Genomic DNA, 27185 nt, shown 5'->3' on the forward strand with positions numbered 1-27185 from the left:
AATAATTAGTGTATTAGATATCTTTACAACACAACTATACAAATTAGTAATTACTTTAAAAGTAACAAATAAAATTGAATTTATAAAGGTGATGCATTTCAATCCGATTATACATTCGATTATTTGAACAATTTCATTAAAGTATGTTATAAAATAAAATATATTTATACAAGAACATTTATACAATATATAAGTGTAGAAAAAAGTAAGATAAACATATACCTACATACTAATTATTAACTTCCGAAAAAATAATATAAATGTTGTGAATGGTATTTGACAATTATATAATAATATATAATATCAGGTATACGTACTAAGAACCTTTACTAAATTAATTTTTAGAACTTGGAGGATTGTAACTTAAATTAATGTTTTCTATAGCTAATTTTTTTGCTTTCCTATTTAAATAAAATTTTGCTATAAAATATATTAAAAAAACTATTATTATGACAACTAAATATTTGTTTGTGTATATAAATTCATACGTTTTATCTACAATAAGCGAATTTATTAACATATCTTGTTGGTCTAATTGCTTATTTATTGTATTGAACGCATCTTTATTAAATTTAATATTTTTTATTTCATCGAAGTGGATAGGTTTGGGATAGGCCTGATTAGAAAAATTGAATACATTACAGCATGAATCATTTGTAAGAGATAAGTCTACTGGAATCAGGAATTGAGAAATATGTTTGATTTAATACTTGTTCAGTTTTTAGTACACCTTTCGAGGTGTAAGCAATACACCCAGACTTCAAGTATAACTTTCCAGAACTTTTAACTTTAATTTTTTGAGTGAAAGACTGTTTATTACAAATTATAGTAATTGTAGTGGGTTTTTCACATACGAAAAACCAATGATTTTTGAAAAATGAGGGATACCACATTTCTGTTTTGAATTCAGAGATATAAGTATCACATTGAGGTGGTTTAGTTAAAGAATTTTTTAGTAATTCTGTTACACATGTGGGGTCCGTGTCACAATTATGTATAATTTCATTAAATCCACAAACAAATATTTTATCCACTACTTTACAGTTATTTAAATCTGGCCATATAAAATATTTGGTCATTATTTTGTCCATTAACAAATACATAGAATTTTTAGTCATATGCAGAAATTGACCATGTTCATTAATTGGAATGTAAATAGGTAATATGTAATAAACGTTGAAATTTTCTATAAGGCACAGAGGAAATTTTAAAGAAAAAATAAATCTGTCATTTATTGTGTGCATTTCAATACTTAATATTTTGAATATTTCTTGAATATTATCCTCATCAAATTTAACAGGGATTTTCAAATCATCCGGGAGTATACTCTGAATATTTTTTATTTCCGAAAGCAATTGGTCAGGTGTTATTATAAACGCATCTACTACATTATTCTGTACGTTAGAAATTATTCTTTGCAACCTACTAATAAACATGTCCAATTCAAATATAGTGTTTTCTAAAAGAGTTATCGAACTCAGAATAATGATTTTTCTGTCTTCCTTAGCTATCTCAATAATCAATTCGTTCACTTTTTTCTCGCCTTCTTTCATATTTGCATCAAATATTTTCTTATTTTCATTAAATGATGTAACGGAATCATTAAAATTAATTACTGTGCTTTTTAGTATAGATATCTGATCATGAACAATACGCATAACATCTTTCTCATTGTTTTCTAATTTATCGATCGTACTATCATATCTTCGTACATCGTCAGCATCGGCTACTCCAAACATCCATTTTAATGCCGCACCCCCAAACTCAATAGATCGCTTAACTTTTTTGTTATGTCTACCCATTTGTACAATTAAACCTATCTCGTTTTCCAATCTGTTCGCGTGTTTTTTTAACTGATACAAAGTTATAGAAATGTCTTTGAACGCAATTAGTTCAATTGAGTTTAACATTTGTCTAATATTTCTAAGACTGTTATTTAAAAATTTTAAATCCATATATGTGTTTACTGTCCAACTACTTCCGCAAGCTCTACCATTACCTATGAGTTCGTACTGCAAACCCGGGCTATCGCTGGTTGATGTTAATTCGAACAAGTCTTCTTCATGGTTACCAAACGTCGTAGAAATTTCTATGGTAAATAACAACAGCAGTATTTGATAAACGACCTTCTGAAAGTCCATTTTTTTTTTTACTTTTTTTCTTCTGTGTCCAATAATTATATTTGACGTACTATGATCGTATATCTACAATAATAAGATAAAGTCAATTTAGATCATGTGTAATAAGTATGAACAAATAATGATAATACAATAATATCAATAACACTAAGGTCATGATTACATTTTTTTAAACATAAAATTTAATTTAATAATATGAAAATTTGTTGCATTTTTCTTTTTATATTTTTCAGTATATTTGGCTTTGTTTGTTTTACTTGTAAAAAATTAAATTTATTTATGAAAAACACCTCTAAAGAAAAACCTAGGAAATCTAGGTATAAGTATATAAAGAGTCACCAATTTCTATAAATCAGGCCCCAATTGTGGGATCGACATGTATAACAATTAATATTGAAATCAGAGTTTGGCATCATCGTTCGAATACAATTTTATTTAGATGATTATTTTGATAATATTTTATTCGAATAAAAAATTATTTTGATAATTATAATTTTACAATTATTCGAATAATTTGAAAACAATATTATTCGAATAACAAATGATTCGACTAATTTTTCATTCGAATAATTATCTAGATAATATTTTGCTCAACTCTGATTGAAGTACCAAAATTAATTAAGAATTGAATTTTAAAAAAAATTGGTAAATAAAATCAATTTTCTTACCTGTTTCAATGTTTGAATTTTGCTTGACGAATGCTGTCGAATACCAAAGTCCGTTGATCTTTTAACTTAAAGTAGTAGAATGGCGTTATATGTTTATAAGAAACTATTCAAATAAACACGGAAAATAAAGGATTGTCGAAACACTGTGTATTATAACGTACAAAAAAATTGTTTATTCTATCTTGAAGGCTTGCATTCGATGGTGTACTATGAAGTACTGATCAGTAAAATGTATTCGATAACGCGCGGGATATTGAATATTGTTTGTTACAATGATATTATTATTATATTATAATTGATATTATATAGACTAATATTGTATTGTATTATAATTAGTATATTATTTTCATAATATACTTATTAAGCATTCTAAATTATTAACTTTTTAATGCGTTTGATAATAACCAAATGTCTAATGACAAACGCAATTTTTTTATTTTTTAATTTCTTAGATTGCAACTCAGTAAGTTGTAAATCCAATTCAAGTAGTTTATTTATGGCTGATTAAAATGTAAGAAGAGTTATACCGAGTGACGTATAAGACTTGATTTTCGATATTTCATTCTCAAAATCGATAAAATCGTTTTGCGTTTTCAGTTTTTTACTTGCGAATAATTGGTATAAAAAATTAAAATATCAAAAATCGAGTCTTATACGTCATCCGATATAACTCTCTTCTAAAACTTTTAATTAAGGTATTTTGCTCTAAAACCATTCAGTTGGCCGTATTATTGGAACAAAATTGGCATGTTTTTGTACGGTATTTTCGCTGGTTTAGCGTCCTCAGTGTAATATAGAATAATATAAATAATAATATGTATTATAATCAATGGTTTTATGGTAATACATTCGAAAATATGGGTAAGTATAAAAATTAAATACATAATAGTTATGTCTATATTGATATTTTTACAAACAAAATGTAAATCGTAAGTTATTGTACGTGTAAAATATTGTCAACTCGAATAACTAAAAAGTTAGTACTAATAGTACTACAATTAAAGGTACGGTAGAAACTAGATTTTCTTGGCAACATAATATTGTTATATACAAATAGGTATACAATTGGGCAGACAGTGGCTTTAATTAAAAGATGGTTAGTGCATAAGAGCGAATATTTAAAATATTATGGTGGCAATGAATTTAGGTGTATGCATTTTATTTCGATTCGACACATCACGGACGAACGTTCATAAGATAATAAACTAGGGATGGGTAATTCTTGAATGAATCGATTCACTGAATTGATTCAGCTAGATGAACCGATTGAATCGATTCAGTGCTGTAAAATGAATCGGTTCATCGGTAACACTGTTTGTCTGTTTCAAAACTGAATTAGGTAATATGGTTTTATATCTATGGTTAAATTTTGTTCAATGTTCATGAAAACGACATCTAGTATACAATCATTATTTTATGCCAAAAAGCAAAAATACCTGTGCCCATGTTATCATTATTATTTATGATCAGTTATCATAAACAACACATACAAATTTAACAACATTTTGCAATTCATTATTTTATTTAATAAAAAATAAAATATTTATGACTTATCGACTTAAAATCAAAAACAAAGTTATGGTAAGTACTAAGTATGCTATTCTTATAATTACATAATAATAATCAACTTTTTAGTGTAAAATAATTTAGTATTATAATTGTATAATTTATTTTAAATTGAAATTTAAAAAAATAATTTACTCAACCCTTTTACTTGATAATCTGTTTCGTTTTTCAGTTACAACTTGTCCACCTTTGGAAAACACACGTTCACTCGGAACAGATGTACCTTGTATGCAAAAACGCCGTTTCATTATTTCAAACAAAGTAGGGTAAATATTTTTATTTTCATTCCACCATCTTAATGGATCGTTTGATCTTGCAATTAAAGGTTCTTGAAGATACTTATCTATTTCGATAATCATCAACGCTTTTGGATCCTGAGACTGAACTATATCAGTAACTTCCAAATCAAAGTCGTTCCAAATTGAATCTTCTTTATTACTCGCTGTCGGTGGTATCGGGTAAGTTGTCAAGTTACGTTGCTGTACATTTTTTTCACTTATTATAATTTTTCCTTTATTGACAATAGATCTTTTGGTGTCTTGAAAAGCAAAATGATTTTTGAATCCATATTTTTTAAACCGAGGATCCAAAAATGTTGCCTCAGCTAACAGCATATCTTTTTCTAAGTGACCAAATCTCTTATTTGTTTCTTCAGTTAATTTATGTATAAAGTTGTCTATGCATGGAATTGACTGATGTTGGGTCATTAGTTTGTTACAAAAGTTAATTAAAGCCTGGGTAAATAAAATAGTTTTAGATATTGTTACTCCTTTTTCACATCTCATTTCAAGAGTTATTTCTTCAAATCGTTTCAGAATATCGCAAGATTTACTTATTATCTGCCAATCATCTGAAGTTAAACTGACATCATAATTAAGATCTGCTAAGGAAGACAGTATTGGAGTTTTAAATTCAAAAAACCGTTGAAACATATGAAACGTAGAATTCCAACGGGTGACTACGTCTTGTATAAGTGTATGGACTGGAGAGTAACCTAATTGCTCCTGCATTTGTTTCAATTTTTCAGTGGCGAGTGTACTTTTTTTAAAGTACTCGACAATGCTTTTAACTTTAACTCTAGTTTCTTTGATTTGTTCCAGAGAAGATTGAACAATAAGATTAAGGCTATGGGCAAAACATGAAACATGTCTCCACTGACATTGCTGAATCGCTGAAATTATGTTTGAAGCATTGTCAGTAGTACAAGCTGCTATTTTATATTTTAAACCCCATTGACTTACAATATTTTGAAGACAGTTTTTAATATTTTCACTTGTGTGTCTCATTGGAAATTTTGCACATGAAAGTAAATATGATTTTAATTCACAGTTCTGATCTATGAAGTGTACAGTAATTGCCGTATAACTCTCATTTTTAAGTGATGTCCACGCATCTGTAGTTAAGGCAACATACTGTGCATTAACTTCAATATCTGCTTGGACTTTTTTGTATATTTGATTATAAAGAACAGACAATAATGATGTTGAAAGGGTTTTCCTAGAGGGAAGGGAATAACCAGGGTTCAACATATTTACCAGCTTTATAAATTCAACATCTTCAACGATACTAAAGGGGTAATATTCTTTAACTATCATTTTAATTACCTGTTGGTCAATTAATTGCCTTTTTGATGCAGTTACTGGTTTGCTGAAATAATTAGAAATTTGACATTGCTGTGGACGAATTGATGATGACGGCTGGCGATTAAGAAGAGGATATCTATCTTTATTATATGTTGCAGTCGATACGACTCCAAAATTAGAAGATGTTGATGCTGATGGATTGCCATTATTACTAGAAGGATCATCTGGGTTATTTTCTTCTACATCAAAATTAGGTCTTGAACGTTTGGACAAATCAGTTGTTGGATGTTTAGATTTTATATGTCTTAATAAATTAGTTGTCGAAGATTGATTAAATTTAAGCACTGTTTTACAAAATCCACACTTAGCTTTATCACTTTCAATTACTGTGAAATAATCCCAAATCACACTGGTCTTGCGATTCATTTTTATAAAAAAAAAAAGAATTTAATTAAAACACCTGTAATTTTAATTTAATACACAAACGTATTCAAAAAATATGAATTGACATTTGACAAGACACAGTACAAACTTCAGTGGTCACTGGTGTGTTGTGAATGATGATTATTTATACAAAATATAAACAAAATTAAAAGTATCTATCAAACAAATCTAGCCTGCAGGAACATGATTAATCATGTTGCTTATTGTATGTAAACAAAGACATAATTATATATGTATGTTCTGTAATATTATTTTGTGAGTATGAAATAAATGATTTTGATGTAAAAATATATATTATAGACTATATTATTTTATTTATAAATAATATACACCATATCTCAAGATGTTCTGACGTATTCAATAATTTGTCTACATTAAATATTATAGTTATTTGTCGTCGTCATGCAAAAAGCGATCAAGTGAACAATTTCATAATTAATAACTGCACAATTTGTATTTTTTTCTCTTGGTCGATTTTTTATGACTGCAACTGAGTTGCGATATAGTATAGCAATTATTGTGCAACGAGTAAGCAATTAAAAAAACTAAAATTGTTTTAAAATTAAAAGTAAAGTATTGTCAATCAAACAACTCGATTTATTTCCAATATAAAAATATATATAAATTATAAATATTTTCACAAGTGATGATTCATAACCAATTAACTTTTATTTATTTAAAAATATTTTAGTTAGTAGCTAATTCTATTGAAAAATGTATTCCATAAATGTATTTAAATTAGTCGTTTCGTTGTACCCAATCAGTATATATCATGCATTTTTCATGAATTGTAATAATAATATTTTCTTTTTGGAAAAACAATTTAAGTCTTTATTCTTTAGTTATGTGTAGAAGTTGCAATGTCATGTTGGCTTCAATAGCTATATACATTACACAGTATAGATAAACATCCATATATTTAATATCTATAACTTTTTCAATTATTTTTACTTATATTTTGGTAATACGTATAAAATGAGTAAGAGTAATATTTTTGAGGGAATGATATATAGATTTTTTTAAATCATAAAAAAATTTAAAAATGTCTAAAGAATTAAAAAATTTAAATTTACAACATTTTTTTGTTTATTATTAAAGTCAACCACATATTCAAAAATAACAATAAATTATATTATCGATATGTCATTCCTTAAAAAAATATTCTCCTTTATCTTTTTTGTAATGGGTGTTTTTACTATATGATTACTTTAAAACTTATAAAAAATGATTCTGTGTAAATGCGTTTTGTATGTTGATCGTGGGCCGGAGAGAGAAAACAAATAGTGCGCTGACATCAACTTAATGCGAAAAGCCCTACATTGCAGTGGGAAGATGAATTTGTTACTAGCGTAATTAACCAGGATTCGAGACGCTTTTTTTAAATATCTTTATTCATTTTTATTGATTTTTATCCAATAATGTTTTGTAGCGTCATGATGCTTTCTTATATTTTGATTAAACGTTTAGGTACGTAATTACGTTATAATCAAAAGATTCAGTTAAGTAAATCATTAATGTTTTGATTCATATTTTATCTGAATACTTTTAGGTGAGTAGTTGATTGAATCGAGATGAATCACTGAATCGATACATTGAATCGATTCATTTAATTGAATTGAATCAAGAGAATCAATTCACTCAAATGATTCATATTTCCCATCCCTATAATAAACAACGCTCCCGAACGAGCAATTCGTCGGTCGTTACACGGCTGTGTGTAGTGGGCGCGGCTTGAACGTCGCGTGCTTGCGGATCACGAAAACACCTAACAGCGCATTCTCTTGGTCATTGCATGGTTTCGTTTGCCCGTGTGGCGTCCTCTTAAGTGTTTAGATGCATAATAGTAAATAGACCGATCGCAGAATGATTTCACAGAAAGATTTTCTCGTAATAAAATATTAATTACAGATATGCAATATTTACTCCCCAAACATTTTAAGGATGTTAAAAAAGGTTAACCAGGTACTGCACTGCAAAAATTATCTGAACCTGCACCAATAGACCACTTACAAATAGTTACTAAGCTTCGTCATTTCACAACTATTTACTATGATATTGTTGGACATTTGAACATGAAAACGAAATGTATCTAGGTACAGTGAAGTTGAAAATTATGAAAACTATGACAATTTTTCATTGGAATGGAACGAATTTAATATTGATTTGGAAAATAATGGTAAATGCAACTTCCAAATTAGTAAAATTGTATCCTAATTTAATTATTTTAATATTATTTTTTTTTTAACTACAGGATAATACAGGTAATCAGCCATTAAAATCAAACAATGACTGTTCTAAATGTTTGATCTGTTTTCAAAAACTACTCTACTCGTTAAATACGCATTCTACTGCTTACACAAATGTATGTGCTGCATACCTATGATATGTCTAAAGTTTATCAGTCAGTCAAGTTAACTTTGAACGTGCATTTAGTACTCTGAAAAAAATAAAAGATAACGTTCCTCATTGAACCAAGAACAATTAGAGGTCTTTATAATGATGTCGGCAGAAAACCTAGTTTTGGAAGAGGTTGTAAATAAAAAATTATATATGCCAAATAGGGAAAGGAACAACGAATGATACAAATACAGCTCGTAGATTTTTTAAAAATTGTGAAAAATCCTCTGAAATAACAGGAGTTAAATTTAATTAAACGATTTGGAACTATTTTGAAATTGATGGCAAGTGGTTATGAAATTAATATAAATGCATTCCAACAGTACACTATGGATACAGCAAAACTATATGTTAAACTATATCCTTGGTATTATATGCCTGCAAGTTTTGTTCTCTCAATCAAGAATTATTTAAACCAATAAATATATCAAAAAGAACATGTACTGGATCAAAAAAAAATTTTACTAGACCATCTAAATTCAGCAATCATTCATTTATTATGCAAATGTATGAATTCATAATTTCATTTCTTTTTAAAACTAAATTAATTCTTTGAAATAAGTAATTATAGTTTAGTTTACTTACAGACAGTGTCACAGTTGAAAGAAGTAGACGATGAAAAATGTAACAAATCGTTAAGAACGGGAGAAAAACTACAACCATATATTATAGTTTTTGTCGAGACTGACAGTCAGGTGACTTATTTTTATATAGTAATCAACAAATTTTTTTATAAAGTTGAGAGCGCAATAAAGGCTATTGATATATGTTTTAAATCTTTCTTCGTTTTCAATTTACATTATACACCACAGTGTGAACAAATTTGGTATTTTATACAAACATTTATCTATGAAATAAGTACAGTTTGACAAAAATTGTAGTCCAAATGTCACTACTTTAATTAATGACTTAAATAAGTGTAATTTAACCAAAATGTATTAATAATTTTAATTTTAACAGTTGCAAATTTAATTTTTACTTTAAAGCATTTAGCTTTTTAGTTATTTGTTGTACTAAAATTCTTTCAGTAGACATTTGTGAACTCATACTTTAGTGAACCAAGAGTATTCTAGCAATTTACATATAGAACCAACACAGATTGATGATATTTTGAATCAACAATCTAATGAACAACTAGAAATAAGTTCTTGTAGTAACATATATATTAAAGCATACAAGAATCTAGTTACTGAGGATGAAATAATGCTTATATCAAAATGGTATAATGAAGCGGTTGTACCTAGAAATAAAGTGCAAATTCTTGTAAATGACTTTAATGGATTTAATGATAAGTGTATGCAAATTCTAAAAAAAGAAGTATTAGATAATTTAAAAAAAATAATTCTGATGAAAATTCAATTAGTAAAATATCAGTTATGTTCGGTGTTATTAATAATCCGTTTCAAAATTTAAAAACCGAGTATAAACGATAAAAAGTCGTTTTACATAGAGTCTATGTAAAACCAATTGAAATTGCTATAGGTAGTAGATATAAAAATATTACAAAAATCATAATATTGTAATTAATTTAGTTAATGTAAATATTTGTTTTATTCTATTAAGATGTATTTTTAAAGTGTTTTTTGAACAACAAAATGTATTAAAAACAGTTCTTGAGTATTTTAAACGTTTAAATTCTATGACTGGGGGAATTGTTTGTAGTTTTGTGCAAAGTGAAGTTTGGAAAGTTAAATGTCAAAGTAGCCCATATAAAATAATCATTCCTTTTTTTTTTTCATATTTTGATGAATTTGAAACAAATAATCCTCTTGGTGCTCATGTCAAATCAGTTTGCTACTGCAAATTTATGGGGTTACATTGGAAGGTAATTGCTTAATATTAATACATATTATTTTACAGAAGGTTGATTAAATTAGAATTGGTTATAAATGAAATCGTGTTTTGAATGTTGGCTGGCTGAAGGGCTTCGGCGAGGATGGATGGTACTCCTGCTTCCCGTTTTACTCTCTCAAATTGGCGGCATTCTGTTATGATATGCTTGATTGTGATCTGTGTGCCGCAGCTTGTACAAATAGGGGGGTCTTCCTTCTTCATCAGATGTTGATGTGTTAACGATGTGTGTCCAATTCGCATTCTGTTGATTGCCGTTTCTATTTTCCTAGATATGTTCGGTGGAGAGGTCCATGCTATGGTGGTGTGTTTGATTTCATTGAGTTTTTTAGAACCTAGTCTCCAAGCCCGAAGCCATATGCTGATTGTGATTGTTTTAGATAAAGATTTGGCGTCGTGTAGAGTAAAGCCATTAAGTTTTATAGCGTCCTGGGATGTTATTGCTTGGCGAGCATTTTCATCGGCTCTCTCGTTTCCCGTGATTTGACTCTGACTGGGGATCCATATCAAGATGATGGAGTATCCGGAATTTGTGAGGTTATGCAGAGTAATACTTTTAACAGGTTAATATTACATAATAATAAATATATTAGCTCTGAACTAATTTAATACTAGGTATAAACAATTTATTATTTTTATTTTTGCAATTTCAAATCAAATTTTAGTATACTAGAAATAATTTGCCATAAGTCGCTTCAATAGTTGTAATATACTTCGTCGAACTACCTAGGTCTTATTGGCCAATCGGCAATCACATGAATTTAATCAATATTTAAATAATAATAATTTATGTAAAAATACATAAAGCACTGATAAACTCAAATAACTATATTTTATGTAAAAACTCATATTTTCAATGCCGTGAACAAGGCTTAACTTAAAACCTGGTAGAGGTCAGATTTAAGGTATGAAATTTTAAAGTTTTACAACATCAAAAATGTGTAACAATATTTTCATTAAAACGAAAAATTTCAGGTTACAATAATATATTTTTTACACTTACTGAAATAACATCAAATAGTTCTAATGGTAATTTGATTTTAACTTGAAACTCTTAAAAAAATGTCTAAAATTAATCTTTAATGAAATGAGAGTAAAAAAATAAAGAAATAAATTATTTTTTTTAGTTTTTTCAAGGTTCATTTAAGCTGTTCACGACAGAATTCCTAACATTTTATACTAATATTATTACAAACTATTAAACAATTTCACTTTAATTATAAGTCCAGGACTATGAAAAACCTATTTCAAAATTATGATACAGTTAAATCAAAATTGTCGTTTTGCAGTTATGCAAAATATGAGTAAAGATATAACATGTAATCAAAACATTAAAACAAACTTTCCAATCACCCCAGACTTAAATAGTAAAATTTAAAATTGTAAATAATATTATTATAAGTTGAATTTAGCCCTAATTATTATTTGATGACAACATCAATCATTGGCAGAAGAATTTAGTATTTATCATTATACAATATCATTAAAAAAAAAAAACCTAATAAAATATATTTTTGAAACACTTTATATTGAGAATTTATACTATTGGGTACTATTAGTAGTAATTTAAATATAATTATTAATCACATACCTACCTATACTTTTTTTTTAATTTTCTATTTGATTTACACAATCTACATATTATATTGTGTGTATTAAACACAACATATTATATTATATTTTTATCTTTTGAGTTGTAATGATTGATGTTATCATCTCATTTAAATCAATTATAAAATATCATACAAATTACAAAACATTAACATTAGCACAATTTTTAGTTTTCAATACATAATTAAGTATGTGATAGCAGATTTCACAATAGCATATTTAAATTTTGATTTGGAATCATAATGTGTAGTTATAATGTGCAGTTAATCCAAATAGATTTTTTTCCACGGCTTTGCAATGAACTTGATTACCTAAAAAATTGTTTGTCAATATAATAATTAAATAATATTAAATTTAAAAAATGTATACTTACTTGATTTATTTTGTAGTCATATTTAAATCCAATGTGTGAAGCAATATTATTATTTTGCACTGATACCAAGATATTGGTATTTTTAAATGTAATTTAAAATAGCAGTATGAATATCATTTTAACATAGAGGATCATCCAAATTGTAAGTGATATTAGATTTCACTATGGTATATTCAAATTCCGATTTGGAATCATAATATATCATGTGTATGAATCATTGTATATTCACTTTTTTTAATTGATTATATTAAGAGTGTGCAATATTAAAAGTGTTAAGGTCCCCACACACTGCCACGGTGGCGGTGGCGGTAAAATTGTACACATATATTTAGTACTAGGTCCACACATCGCCGCGGTGAAACCTGCGGTGGATCTGGCGGTAAAATAACGCGACGGTAAATTGCTGCATGACCGATTTCACCGCTGCGTTGTGGCAGCTGTACAAAAAATATAAGTACAGGGCTACAAGGGCACACGGGCCGTATATTTTGTGGGCCAGAGCTGGGATACTGGCGTGGCTTGGGGGTGGGAGTAATGATAATTGTCTATTCTTTGAATTAAAAATATACTATTTAGTTATCCCATATCTTAGTATTAATAGTATTTAACCAACGTCAACTCAAATAAATGTATAGCCTGGATCAACTATAGCCATTAAAACAATCGAAAATTTTTTTAGATAGCAAAAATTTCTGGATCCACTGTTATTAGGAGATTTTATAGTGACATGTTTCCCATCAATGCTACCTATACAATTGGGGAATTGCCATTTTTCGTAAAAACCTCGTGCAGATTCTTCCTTTCTTCTTCTTTGGTAGGTTCAGGCATAAACATTGGTCCCATAACTTTAATAATAGACTCACTGACATCTGTGACAATGTTACTAACAGTAGAAAACCCAACACGAAAACTATGGCCTATTGTCGAAAACGAGTCACCGGTGGCAAAATGTCTAAAAAAAATTAAAAATTGTTTTTTAAAGTTAAATATTAAATAGATAAATAATAAAAAGTAAAATATTTATTTTATTTAAGAATATAATTTTTTTTTTATATTTAAATGATTCTGTTAGGAGAAACTTTAAAAACAAAATGGAAAAGCTTAAGAGATAATTACCAAAAACATTTAAGATCAAATAAGACAACTACTGGTCAGGCTGCAGGTGCTACAAAAGGAAAACACTTGGATACATACAAATATTGGACCTGGGCAAATCATTTGGAGTTTTTAAAACCGCATTTGAGTTTCGCTAAGAATGTATTTCTATAAATAAATTAATATTTTTAAAAAGAAAAACTTTTATTAGGTATTAAATTAATTGTACGTTCTTTGTGATAAATAGGACTATTATTTATATGTGTTTATGCGTTTATAGTACAAACATTTAATTTATCTATACGACCAAAATATAAACATAAAAAACTTAAAATATGTAAAATGAAAATATTGTCTTAAAAATTAAAAATTATTATAAATTATATAAAAAATCGATACAAATGTGTTAAAACTTAAAAACAAACTTATTATTTATCAATTTGATTACAATATTGCGGACTACCTAACTGCACTTTAAAATGTTGTGTTACGCATGCAGATAGTAAATAAAATAATAGGTACTAATAAGTAAAATGATAAAACAAAAACATAATACATGTAAATTATTTTTAAAAATAGTTTATAATTAAAATAATTATATTTCGATAATATAATTTTGTTTTCAGCACAATGTCTAATGTTGAAGTAGTAGATTCCGAAGAAAGGCTAGACATACAGGACAGTGTTTATGAAAACGAAGAGAGCAATGACAAAATTCCAGAAAACATAGGAAAAAAAAAATCACTGGGACGAGAAAAAGTTGATGTACCAATAGAATCTAATGTCGATAAAGTGTTAGAACATTTGAATAAAAAACAAAAGATCCCACTTGATGCAGTCGAAATGCTTATGTTAAGCCATGTTAAGACAATTAAAACTTTTTCTCCGAGACGACAAGCCATAGCAAAAAAAAATATTACAGAAATTGTTACAAATTTGGAACTGGAACAGATTGAAGAAAATGAACACGGTCAATATTATCAACCATCTCCACTAACATACCAGTCATACCAGCCAACAGATGACGTGCAGACATACCAGCCTACAGGTGATGTAATTAATTTGTCAACTGCAGACCGTCCTAGCAGTTATAATATACATCAATTATAATTTATGATTAAAGTTTCATAAAAACTAAAATTGTTAAATTCATGTATACAAGTAATTCAAGTATACATTCAAATTAATTAAATAAATTTAAATTAAACTTATCAAATGTAGGTACTACCCCTAGCTACTTTTTACTTTTATTATTATATTATGTCAAGTTAAGTATAATATTTTGGTTTCGTAAAATACAGTTATAATTACAAAATCATACCTTGGTGAAATCGCTAGCCGTTCCGATGATGGTATTGGGTTACGAAAGTTTGTTGGCATTTTTTGAATGTCATCGATAATCCATCCCAAAATTTGATCGAAACACTCTGGAGTCATTCTAAAATATATGTGAAACCTTTCTGGGTCATTTCTTAATTCAGGCATCCATTGTATATTTGTACGTAGTAATGGATACACGAATATTATGTGATTTAATTTAAACTTTTTAAACACGCGCCTTCGACAGTCGAATGTGGTATGAAATTATGGTATGGGTTTGCATGTGCGCAATTACTGTTCTTATCACAAGATTAAATTAATGAATTATATATTTAGCCATTCAAACTCTATATATTTATATATAATTTTATTACTTCCTGTGGAGTTCTTAAATATGTATATAATATGTATATAATATATAATATGTATATATAAATATTTACCTACAGCTTATAGTAATGCTTGTTCCTCACCTTCTCTTTCCCTTTTTATTTTGGGTCAGTCAATGCAGTAATTATTATTTTACTATACTAGCTACACTAACTATATACTAGCGACTTCCTAATGAGTCATGACTTACATATTATCTATTACCCAATCTAATATATTTATAATGATTATTTACCTATAGCTCCATACGGCCATACGTCGTATATTATTTATAATTTTGGTAACAATATTGTGTTACAATTATCAGAAAAAACTTTTAAAAATTTAAACAAATTTAAACATTTAAAGTTAATAAAAAATCAGGTCACCGCTACCGCCACCGCGGCAGTGTGTGCGGACTACGACGTCACCGCCACCGCGACCGCCACCGCCACCGCGGCAGTGTGTGGGGACCTTTAAGGTGCGATTCCTTAGAACGCGTCTAGAGACGCGCGACCAGCGCGGCCGACGCGGCGCGACTCTAATTTTAGCCGCGCGGTTGATAGCGGATTCCCTAGAACTACAAATCGCGCCGCGCCGCGCCACAACAAATGGCCGGGCGGCACATATTTTGATATCGGGTTAATACGTCGTTGTTCGTTCTATTGATCACATGTATTTGGTTACAATTTTGTATTTATTATAAATTTGTGTATTATAAATTTTCAAACCAGTGAACAATGTTGCGTCAACAGAAAAAAAAAATATTGATAAATCTATTATTAGAAGAAATAGAAGAAGAAGAAATTATAATTGAAGAAGTTATGACAAAAAGTGTGAACGATTTGTATTTGACCAGAAAAAAGGAGGGTTTTTTTAGTGTATTGATTGAGAAACATTTGTTTAGAGATGAAAAAAAATTCAGGGAATTTTTTAGACTGAGTTGGGAGCAGTTTAATTTTGTTTTAAATCTAATCGAAGATGATTTAAAATTAAATCCGTATAACAGAGTGAAAGAGCCTATTTCACCGGCAGAGAAATTCGCTGTGACGTTAAGGTAAGAATGTTTTTAAAAATATTTATACATATAACATATCATATACTTGATCAATATAAATAAAAAAGAAAAATTATAACGGAAGCATTATGTAAAAGAATAAATAAAATAAATATATCTTATTATATTGATAAAAAATAAAATAAAATCGTCACTTTTTAAAATAAAAAAAAACAAATTAATATTTAAGTAAAAATACTACTGTTCAAAAACATAAAATAGCATAAATAACAAGGTTAAAGTAATTGTAATAATTAAATGCAAATTAGTATTTAAAAATTTTGAAAATGTTCCGACCAATTGGATGCTGATGAGTTTCCATTGAGCTCAGAATGTGATGTGGCGGAATAATTTATCGGGTGTAACTCTTGGAACCTAGAACTTACATTTTCTGCAAACTCGTAATTAGAAGGACTACTTGTCTGATTCGATGGTTTAAGATTCAAAAGTTCCAGTTCATTTATTATTTTTAATACTTCCATTTTTGCTTTAATCTTTAGTTGGGGCGAAAACTGTTTTACTGTTAGGGCTATACTTTTGAAGAAAACGTCGATTGGGTCTTCTGCTTCTTCTGGGTTTGTCAGCTCTTGTAGTAAACGGCTTCTTTCTTCACTTCTTTGGTTCAATATTTCGATGAATGCTTCAGTTTTTTTTTGTCGTTTTGTACCAGTTGTTTCTATTTTTGATTTTTGAACTTCTGTTGTAGACTCTAAAGTTGATGGTAATTGTATGTTTTCATTTTCCGGTTCAATTTGAGAAACACTATTATCCAATGAATTTAAACATTCTTCCTCGTCCTCATCGTTTGTCACATTCGTTAAGCTCCTATTATTATAATTTATAAGTATTAAGATTATATTTTACAAATAAATAATATCAATAAGTAAACAAATGTAAAATATATTATTAGTTATTACTGTCTTTCATATACAGCTGTATCCAAAAATGTCAAAACATCCTCTAGTATCCATTTCGAAGGTTTTTCTCTCGTAGCTGACCCAGTACCCAATTTTCTGCCTCTCCTTTTTTTATTATATGTATCCTTAATATTTTTCCACCGCTTTTTACAATCATCAACTGGATAAATAATTTTATGTTTAAAAATGTAAAAATAAATAAGAGTAAAACATAATTTATTATTCAAATATCAATATTGACATAAAAAATAAGTAGGTAGATATTATTGTCAAATAAATTATTATAAAAATAATTTTAACTTAAATACTATGATTAAAAAAAAAACAATAAACTTGTATTGAAAAATAAAAATAATATTATAATATAAATATAAACATAATAATTATGTCTTCAACCCTTCGATAAATATTGATCATAATTATTACTGTAGTATATTAAAATACCATAATTTATCTAAAAAAATTGCAAATAATTTTAAATTATAAAAAAGAATCCATACAAGAGTTGGATGGATACACGAGATGAATTGATAGGTTAGGCATTTTAGGATAGATTTTGGAATTATTTTATATTATAAAAAAAACGATTCTGAACGAAAATGAATTGTCAGTGTATATGTTTATAATAAATATTAAATAGTTATTTCACGCGTGAATTTTTAATTTTGTAATTTTTATTATTTTTAATTTTTAATTGAACCGATCGCGATATTTCTTATACTTATTATAAGTAAAACTTATGGAGAACCTTGTATTATATTTTCAAGTGTTTTGGCAGAGTCAACAATTTTTCATCAACTTTTATAAAAAAAATCTAAGAAAAATCGAATATTTTAAATGCCTAAATATAGCTTAAAAATAAACGAAATATTTTGAAAATACATTCATGTAAAGAAAACGCTAATTCAAACATTTTATGTAAGTTTCAAGTTTCTACGACGTATACATTTTGAATAAGAACAAATATCAAAAATCGTTGAAGGCTAAATTGTTATTTTACGCAATTATGCAATAATTATAATTTCAAACACTCAACAAAAAACATTCATCATAGTAAAATTAATACATTCTTCACTTCGTTCAGAATCTAAAAGTATAAATTAAACACAATCAAGTGTTTTTTTATAATTTAAAATTACATTAAAAATAATATAAAAAATATATATATGATATATATATTATATATATAATTTTGGTAAAACTAATAAGTTATTGGCAGATAAATATTTTTCTGTTTTAAATAATAGTTTTTTTATATTTGCATATACTGATATTATATACTTAAATACTTTAATATAATTGTATTATTATTATTATTATTATTATTTAACAGGTTTATGGCAACTGGTGAATCTTTTCATTCCCTTGCTTTTGCCTTTCGTATTTCTCAAAGTTACATTTCACGTATTGTGAAGCTAGTTTTGAAAAGTTTAAGCAATCGATTAACACCTATTTTATTACCTACACCAACAAAAGATGACATGGTAGAAATATCAAAACAGTTTTGGAAAAAGTGGAATTTTCCGAATTGTGTGGGTGCCATTGATGGTAAGCATATTCGTATATTTTCACCAGAGAAAAGTGGATCATTATATTACAATTACAAAGATTTCTTCTCAATCGTTTTGTTGGCAATTGTTGATGCGAACTGCAAGTTCATTTTGGTTGACATAGGATCTTATGGTAAAGAGAGCGATAGTGGTATATTTAACAAATCAAAAATGTCAGAACAAATGAAAAATTGTGAATATTTTCCACCTAATTGCAAAATTCCAAATTCAGAAAAAATATTGCCGTATGTATACATCGGTGATGAAGCATTTCGTTTGGACCCACACATGATGCGACCATACTCTAAAATAGAGTCTAGAAATGATTGCGAAAAAAAAATTTTCAATTATCGTTTGTCACGGGCAAGAAGAACAACTGAAAATAGCTTTGGACTATTAAGCCAGGTTTTTAGAGTGTTTTATACACCGATACCAATAAAACCAGAAACCGTCGACCATCTCATATTATCTGCATGCTGTCTTCATAATCTTTTACGTGACCAATATACTTTAGAGAATACATCAGAACAACACTATTACAATTTTGACCCAAATGATTATCCTGCTAATAATATGGTACAGCTTGAGCATACGGGAGGATATGGAAATTATGAAGGCTTTTTAGTAAGAGATGAATTTAAACAATTTTTCAACTCTCCGCAGGGTACAGTACCATGGCAAAATTATCATACATTAAGAACCGATACTTCGTAAAATGTCATATAATATTTTTAAATATTTTGTATTATAATATTGAAGTACTGATTACATTAATTTTCATTTTTATTTTTAACTTCACTAATTGTTTGTTTATATATCTCAATAATATTATATGTACAGTTTATAATGTTTATAATGTATATATGTTTAATCTGAAATGAGAATACATGAGCATTTTTTTTAACCTTGTATTATTTATATAAATCAATAATACATAATATTCCAGTTTCTGTCTATATTATTATTAAAATTATGAAGAAAGTGTGATGGGCCAAACGTTGTCCCGAAATATTATCCCTTGAGTGAAAAATATAATATAATACATATTTATTATAATATTATATTCGATCAGACCTAACTATATTAGACCAATTTTTGTAAAAAGATATATGATAAATACCGTAACATAACGTAATAAGACCGGACTGAATACTATTGCATTTATAAATAAAAAGTTTTAAAAATTAAAAAATACCTGGTCTGTTCAATTCGTTTGAAATTTGTTTCCATACATTTTCTTTTATTATTTGATTTTTGTATGAAGGGTTTGCCAAGTCAAATAAACATGGATGAAACCCAACGAGTTCAGCCAAGGTTTTATCTTCTTCAGTACTAAATCCCGTTTTCATGATGTTCGAAGACATTTTTATAATATAATATTGATAAATATTATTTAACGTATTATATAATTAATAAATTAATTAAAATAAATATAATAAATTAATAAATATTATAATAATAAAATTTAATGTAATATTTATTCGTATTAATTATAAAAATTACGAGCACGCGGCCGCGTCATGACTGCCTCTGGCGCGGTCACGGTCGCGCGGCTCTAGACGCGCGCGGCGGTCGCACGCGTCAGCCGCGTTCTAAGGAATCGGCTACATCTAAAAATAGCAAAAGAAGTCCAAGTGCGGCTAAAATTAGAGTCGCGCCTCGTCGGCCGCGCTGGTCGCGCGTCTCTAGACGCGTTCTAAGGAATCGCACCTTTACGTATGCAACGCTCCAGAGATGGCGTTGTGCGCCGTGTCGCTGCCGTCACCACGCCTATGTCAAAAATTCGCATCAAAATATATCGATATATCAAAGCAAAATATCGATATTTGATATTATCGATACATCAAGTCCATACCTAGAGTCGGCACTCGGTAGTCACGTCCTGCCGCCGGCACCAATGCGTGGGTAACGCGAGAGGATGCGAAGAACGAACCGATTTTAGTCAGGCCGTGGCGTGTTGTTTCGGTGAACAGAGTTTTTTTTTATATAGTGTACTATGTGTTGAATTATAAATGTATACATTTTAATAATAACAATTAATGTATCAGTTAATACAATAAAAACAATAAATTATGCTTAGAATTTTCAACATAATAATTAATAATATTAGGTAGGCCCACCTAGTAAAATATAATAATAATAAATTGTTTAAATAATAATTAAATTGTTAAAACCCGTTGCCTTTAAAGTTTTGTTTTATTCTTAACAGCTTCTCTCATTGCAATACTCTTGCTAGCTTTGAAACAAGCTGCACTTTTTTTGATATTTTTTGTAAAAAGTGTTCCTACATTTTTACTCCTGAATGCAATAAATCAGTTTATCATCTTTGTCTTAATTGGATGACATTTTGAAAATAAAAAAGCACCTAATTCAAGTGATTATTTCTTCGTTATTATTTCTCTTTTGTTGTTTAAAATTAAACTTCATTATTTTCTAAACATTATTTCCATACTAAGAAAAAATTGAAAAAATTCTTCAGTAACATGTTTTAAGCAACCAGTTTTGTATTCTTTAATTTGAACAAAAGCAGAGTAATTAGTTTTTAAAGGTTTGGAAGAACACATAGAATTAATACAACCATCACAAACTTTGTCATTATTTTCTATTCTTGATATTATATAACCTATAGTTAAACAATTCAACAATATTTAAATTACATTTGACATACCTAATAAAATAAAGTAAAGTAGGTACCTAAAGTTGTTAGACATTAATAGTTGTTGAAAGGAAGAGATTATTAAAGTAATCCAAACAATGTTAAATTAAATTACCAAACAGATTTTTATTACAGTGAATAATAAACCATATTATGATATAATGCACTAAAACAAACACGTAAATCGGCAACGGGTCACATATCTCGACTGCCATAAGGACTGTATTATAACAATACTATAATAGGTAGCTAATATTTCGAATTGCCGCGTACACACAATATTGAAAATATGTTACCTCTGCATTTTTGCTTTCCTTATAATGTATAACAAGACTCTTTTTGACGAGAGGCACAAAAGTTTGACCAGCCGGGTGTTCGGGTCTGGTGTTCGAGCCTTGTTATATATCACGGTGATGTAATATGCGGTTGTCGTTACTGGGTAGCGGTGCACTTCGCGGTTTAGTCGTTGCCAACCAGAGCCAGTTGAGGCGAATAACCACAGTGCGCTTTTATGCGTCGCCACACTCTATTCAGTATAAGACGATACTAGGCGGCCACGGTCAAACCCGGTTTTGCTATGTAAATCTGGTGTGCTCTTAATCTGAATAGACTATAGATACGTAGCTAATCTACAGTTTGACTTATAATAGGTACTTATTGTATACAATCTACAGCAGGGATGTCCAACCCGTGGCCCTCACTTCAGCTTAAAAACCATTAATTAATTGTATATAATATATTAATATTAATATTACTATTACTACTATTAATAGTACGAGAAAAAATGTATTTTAAGAATATAAAACTACAAAATATAAACATCAAATACATCTAAACTTTATTAGTGTTATATGTTTATTGGCTCCATTAGCAATATCCCGTGTCATTTATCAACAAATAAAAATAAAATACCTACGAGGTGTGACAATAAAATAACGAGACTTTTTTAATAAAAGTTATTTATTTTTAAAATTTTACAATTTTAATGATTGTCACCTTCAAAGTACCTTCCCTCAGCATCAACACACTGTTGCATACGTCGCTGCCATTCTTGAAAACAATGTTGCCAATCGCTTTCAGTCAGCCCTTTTAGAAGTTCTGCCGTTTTCATTTTTACGTCATAAACCGTTTGAAAATGGGTTCCTTTTAATAAACTTTTAATTTTTGGGAATAAGAAGAAGTTGCAAGGAGCAAGGTCTGGCGAGTACGGGGGATGTTGAAGTATAGAAATATTTTTTCAGTTAAAAAACGTTGAATTGAAAATGCACTGTGAGCTGGAGCATTGTCTTGGTGAAGAACCCAGCCATTCTTCCACAGATATGGTCGCTTTTTTCTAACACGTTCTCTTAATTTAATTAATACCTCTTTATAATATTGGTTGAGAGTTTGCCCACTAGGGACCCATTCAACAAAAATTATTCCCTTAATGTCAAGAAAACAATGAGCATTGCTTTGAATTTTGATTTGCTCATTCGTGCTTTCTTCATTCTTAGGAAAGTTGGTGTCTTACAATGCATGGATTGCCTTTTAGTTTCAGGATTATATGTAAAAATCCATGTTTCATCACACGTAATAATATTATTTATAAAAGACGGATCATCTTTGATGATTTTTGAGGTGTCCGAACAAATTTCTTTGCGATTGGATTTTTGATCAACCGTCAAATTTTTAGGGACCATTTGCTAAAATGTGCTAACACACTTTTCATATTTAAATTTTCAACTAAAATTGTACGAACACCTTCTCTATTAATATTTACCATCTCTGCTACAGCTCTAACACTTGATCGACGATCTTGCCGAATAAATTTGTCGATTTTTTCAACGTTTTCGTTTGTTGAAGATGTAGTAGGACGTCCAGAACGATCATCGTCTTCGACGTCCTCAAAACCGTTTGTGCCAATCAAAAACGCGAGCTCTTGATAAACATTCTTCACCATAAACTTCACATAACATACGAAATGATTCCGTGGCAGTTTTTTTTAATTTAACACGTTGTTCGATTTTTATATCTAACATTTTTCGGCAGTATAGTCGAACTCGCACTAATAACAAGGCTACTAACGTATAAGAAAACAACCGATTTCATCAGTGTTTATAGTACTTTTAGATAAGTGTTCCCTAATCATATTTCAATAATCGTTTTATAGATAACGGTAATAGTTTAGGTTATATTTAGAAAGTCTCGTTATTTTATTGTCACACCTTGTATATAGAATTATTGCTAAGCACATGTAATATAGTACAGACATACAGTTATGCGGGCGTGATGGTCAGACGTTCACGTTTTGTTCTCAGTGATGTTAGTGCTCAATATTATTATTTATTTAATATTGATTTTATAATTTGTATAGCTAACTAAATAATTTATAAATAAATATTTTTTTCAGTGTAAGTATAATTAAGTATTAATACTTGTAAAAATATTTCTGCTTAGTATTCGCTATAGTAAAATTATAAATATATGATCTACAGGGTAATAACTAAATTATAGTTTAAAAAGTATTTCAATAATAGTTTTATACAGTTAATATTCTTTGCAAACCCGTATTTTTTAAATTTATCTTAGAAATTGTACTATAATGAATATTATTATTATATTTCATTATATTAAGAACAATTTATCCGAAACACAATATAACACAAAATATAGTAATTAGTAATTACTAATTTTAATCATTCTCAAAAAACAAAGCTTTTGTCAATAAAATAAAGTGAGCCGTAGATAATAAAAATTGTGAGAAATAGCAAGAAAGGCGAGTGACTGGAAAATCTGAATTTAAGATTTGTTATACTTTGAGTTAAATTGTTCTTTAAAAAAAAATGATTAATGTGTCAAAAGTAATATAGCTGCTATATTGTACAAACAGTTTAGTTCAGTATTTTGTAGAACAATAATCGTACAGTCATTAAAGCCATCGCATACTTCATATTCTTCATCTGATAAATCTGATAATATAGGCTTAATTTTCGAAAATTTTAATATATCACCAAGAAATTCTGACATCTTTATCGTAGTTACTGTTGGATACATTTTTTAGAAATTGAACTACAGAAACAAGTTTCAAATTACTCTTAAACTGTAAATGATTTGGAATATGTCGAACACTTCTAATACATGAAAATAAATGTTCAAGACAATCTTGAAAAAATCATCCAGTAAGGAGAAACTTATAAGACTTTTCACTGAGAAAAATATTTTGTAAATCAATAATACTTAACAATTTTTGTTGCTAATAAAACATCAGCTTGGCATGGTTTCCATGTTCCCTTGGACCCAATTTTTATATTTTTGAACATATCCATAAAATCATATAAAAATTGTATGGTTTCATTATACTTTTCTAGGTTGAACTTAAATAAAGCGACAACGGGATTTCTAAGTCATTAATGTAAGCCACTTGTTGTATGAACCATGCAGTGGTTTTGAAAGATAATTTTCATTGTCAACCAAAAATTTTAAGCTTGTATCAGTACTCATTAACAGCTTTTGAAACTTTCATTTTATCAAAATGATTAGGCTTTTGGGTAGGGGGCAGTTGTCCGAAAAATGATAAGGCAGCTTATACCACAATACCATACCAGCATATACCAGCATTTTACAGTGACACCAATTTGAAAAAACATCGTACAGTGATGTCATGCTAGCGGCACTCGTCGCTACGCTCCTCGGCGCCGTCGCTCCGCTCCGCAAATCGAAAATATCCCCCGACTTGCTGTGCAACACCACCTCAAGTTGGTCACAGGGTAACCACTGTACAACCACTCTTATCGGTCTTAATCATTATTCGGACAACTACCAGCCACCGTAGGCTTTTGTAAGTCTTCTGCATTAAGGTTCCGAACTAATTTTAGTTCAAGATCATTTTGATGGTTTGCTAGTTGTTCAATATAATAATAATAATATATAAATTATATTGCCAGTTAAAATATTGTACAAGTGAAAAATATATAAAAATATAAAATAAAACTAGCATTGCCCTTCACTGAGGTGGAACCTCTTATCGAAGAGCAAGACTACTTATAACTAAACTTGGTGAGAGACAAAATAATAAAACATATGATTAAATATTTTTAAAAAATGGGTTCAAGCATGTGAAAGACCAAGCTATATGAAAGTCTTAAATATAAGTACAGGTACAAATTATAATATTCAGACATATTAATCATTATAACAAAATACAATTATTGAAAGTTTACGTAGCACGAGTATGTTCAAAGTATTTTGAACCACCAAATTATATTACAAAATCGTAATTAAAATAAATGTATATAATTAATGTTATACCAATACTAGATGATAGCTATTTTATTTTTCATTGTATAGACTCAATCTGGTGTTAAAAAAACATTGTTTAAAGCAAGAAGTCCTAGGAAAATAACTTCAAAAAATGGGCCGGAAAATACATTGAAAGTTACTCTGAAATATAAATTGAAAATTACACCATCCAATGATGATTTCTCCTATTAAAGGTTGAAGAGTGGAAACAAATAAAACTTTTTCTAGCAGAAAGAAAATATTTCATAACAACTTACATTTTATTACCATTTTCAATTGCCTTGATACAAATACGTATTTTTGTTGTTTATTACAATGTTCTTTAGGTATTCATTGCACGTCAGGTTTTTAAGTACAATTTTGGTTTTTTTTTTTGTAATGAAATAGTTCTTCGTCACCACCATCAGCACACTAATATGTTTGAATATGTTACAAAGCTAAAATTTCAAAAAAAAAAAAAAAAGGTTAAATAATATGTTTAGTGGTTTCAAGACATTAATATATACCGTATTATGCTGCTGAGACCACCGGGTCACACCCTTAAAATAACTTATTAAACATGATAGAACGCATGTTTCATTGAAACCATCATCGGGCTGTATATAAAACTCCACAATGGAATCTGTGTCAATTATGATGGTAGAGTATTGACGATTGTGGACTAGACATCTATTTAATATTAAAATGTACTTAAATAATTTTATTATTAATTGAATATTGCTGTCAATACTTACATCTCTGGCATACCATGGTTAAGTGTATGAAAAAATAACCACCAGTAATGGAGTTTCCTTATAAATGACCGGAACTCATTGTCCAGGGAGTAGATAACATTGGCATTTATTATATTCACAGAATTCATTATTTTTTCATTATTTTTAATTATACCATTCATTTGGCTATGAAACTTTTCAATAAATTGCATCAGTATTGAAATTTTAATGAGTCACTTTTTTTTCTCCATTAATTCATCCATGATTGAACTAGAAAATAAAATAAAATAAGGATTACAATCATTGTAAATTACCTATGCACTTTTACACTCACTTGTCAATTAAATGATTTAAATTACCCATTATCATATTACTAATTACATAATCCAATTCTTCAACTGATGTTATAAGCTTTAAATCTAAATTTTGAGAGTCTACGTTTTGAGGTGGATTTCCAAAGTAATTATACAAATTATTTGGTAAAAATGTTGTCTCCTCATGTATTGTTAATGTTTTTTGGATGTGTAAATAATGACAATAATTTAAGACACAATTGCCTTGGAATATCTTCATTGTCTCTGATAGATAGTGCAATTTTT

The 27185-nt window shown here is 28.5% G+C and overlaps 4 protein-coding genes and 1 long non-coding RNA gene across 5 annotated transcripts; 3 read left to right on the forward strand and 2 right to left on the reverse strand.

Annotated features, from left to right (window-relative positions):
• Positions 1-548: 548 nt before the first annotated feature.
• On the reverse strand, positions 549-3727 carry LOC132935737 (uncharacterized). Its single transcript, XM_061002355.1, has 2 exons — positions 2807-3727; positions 549-2204 (listed from the first exon to the last, which is right to left on the reverse strand). The coding sequence occupies exon 2, from the start codon at positions 2139-2141 to the stop codon at positions 651-653; it is 1491 nt and encodes a 496-aa protein (XP_060858338.1). The 5' UTR covers positions 2142-2204; positions 2807-3727; the 3' UTR covers positions 549-650.
• Positions 3728-4257: 530 nt separating this feature from the next.
• LOC132935329 (uncharacterized) lies at positions 4258-5279 on the forward strand. Its single transcript, XR_009663215.1, has 5 exons — positions 4258-4387; positions 4545-4633; positions 4698-4830; positions 4899-5110; positions 5188-5279. It is a non-coding gene; the product is annotated as an uncharacterized LOC132935329 (long non-coding RNA).
• Positions 5280-14331: 9052 nt separating this feature from the next.
• On the forward strand, positions 14332-14836 carry LOC132950749 (uncharacterized). Its single transcript, XM_061022298.1, has one exon. The coding sequence runs from the start codon at positions 14357-14359 to the stop codon at positions 14834-14836; it is 480 nt and encodes a 159-aa protein (XP_060878281.1). The 5' UTR covers positions 14332-14356.
• A 1061-nt stretch (positions 14837-15897) lies between these two features.
• LOC132950756 (transcription factor Adf-1-like) lies at positions 15898-20303 on the reverse strand. Its single transcript, XM_061022309.1, has 3 exons — positions 20135-20303; positions 17390-17549; positions 15898-17297 (listed from the first exon to the last, which is right to left on the reverse strand). The coding sequence occupies exons 1-3, from the start codon at positions 20301-20303 to the stop codon at positions 16745-16747; spliced, it is 882 nt and encodes a 293-aa protein (XP_060878292.1). The 3' UTR covers positions 15898-16744.
• Positions 18283-19825, forward strand: LOC132935880 (uncharacterized). The gene is made up of 2 exons (XM_061002515.1): positions 18283-18307; positions 18723-19825. Coding segments are annotated over exons 1-2 (933 nt in total). The 5' UTR covers positions 18283-18305; the 3' UTR covers positions 19654-19825.
• Positions 20304-27185: the final 6882 nt, after the last annotated feature.

This window comes from Metopolophium dirhodum, chromosome 1 (assembly GCF_019925205.1).
Source record: "Metopolophium dirhodum isolate CAU chromosome 1, ASM1992520v1, whole genome shotgun sequence".
Classification (NCBI taxonomy): Eukaryota; Metazoa; Arthropoda; class Insecta; order Hemiptera; family Aphididae; genus Metopolophium; species Metopolophium dirhodum.